Source organism: Eurypyga helias, unplaced genomic scaffold (genome assembly GCF_000690775.1).
Source record: "Eurypyga helias isolate BGI_N326 unplaced genomic scaffold, ASM69077v1 scaffold30210, whole genome shotgun sequence".
NCBI lineage: Eukaryota > Metazoa > Chordata > Aves > Eurypygiformes > Eurypygidae > Eurypyga > Eurypyga helias.
In genome coordinates, this window is record NW_010225523.1 from 1,720 (window position 1) to 2,169 (window position 450).

The window sequence follows — 450 nt, forward strand, 5'->3', positions numbered from 1 at the left end:
AGGGGAGCCACCACCTGCCCCGCACGCACAGGACGCTGTCGGCAGAGCCGGGCCTGCTGCAAGCACAGGGCAAGCCTTGGGACGGCGTCACGCAGGAGAGGAGCGGCGTGCTGGCACGCAAACCTGGAGCCTCGGGCAAGGACTCGACTCTGGTGTGATGGAAGCGGGACCTCTGTGCCCCCACCACGTCCCAGCGGAGCTGCAGGCACCAAGGCCAAGATTTGCATCTCTATTTAGAGCTTAATATAGGTCATGTCACACCAGAGCAGGGGGTGGCTGCTGTTCCCCCCTCCCACCGCGGGGTCTCTGCAGCCACTGCCTGATGCTCTTTGCTTCTTTTCCCAGAGAACATGCTGCCTCCACCCAAAGCCAAAGGCCCTCGGCCGCCTGCCCGGAGCCCCCAGCCCCTCCTCGATGCTCCTGGCACTCGCCACCCCACGACCAAGGACC

The 450-nt window shown here is 64.9% G+C and overlaps 1 protein-coding gene across 1 annotated transcript in view; it reads left to right on the forward strand.

The window, feature by feature from the left end:
• The window catches only part of TMEM221 (transmembrane protein 221), a gene marked incomplete at its 5' end in the record, with an annotated part of 817 nt that extends 659 nt beyond the window's left edge, over positions 1–158 (forward strand). The window contains one exon of the mRNA XM_010149723.1: positions 8–158. Coding sequence (XP_010148025.1) covers positions 8–158 — 151 coding nt within the window. The remainder of the gene's footprint in view (positions 1–7) is intronic.
• Positions 159–450: the final 292 nt, after the last annotated feature.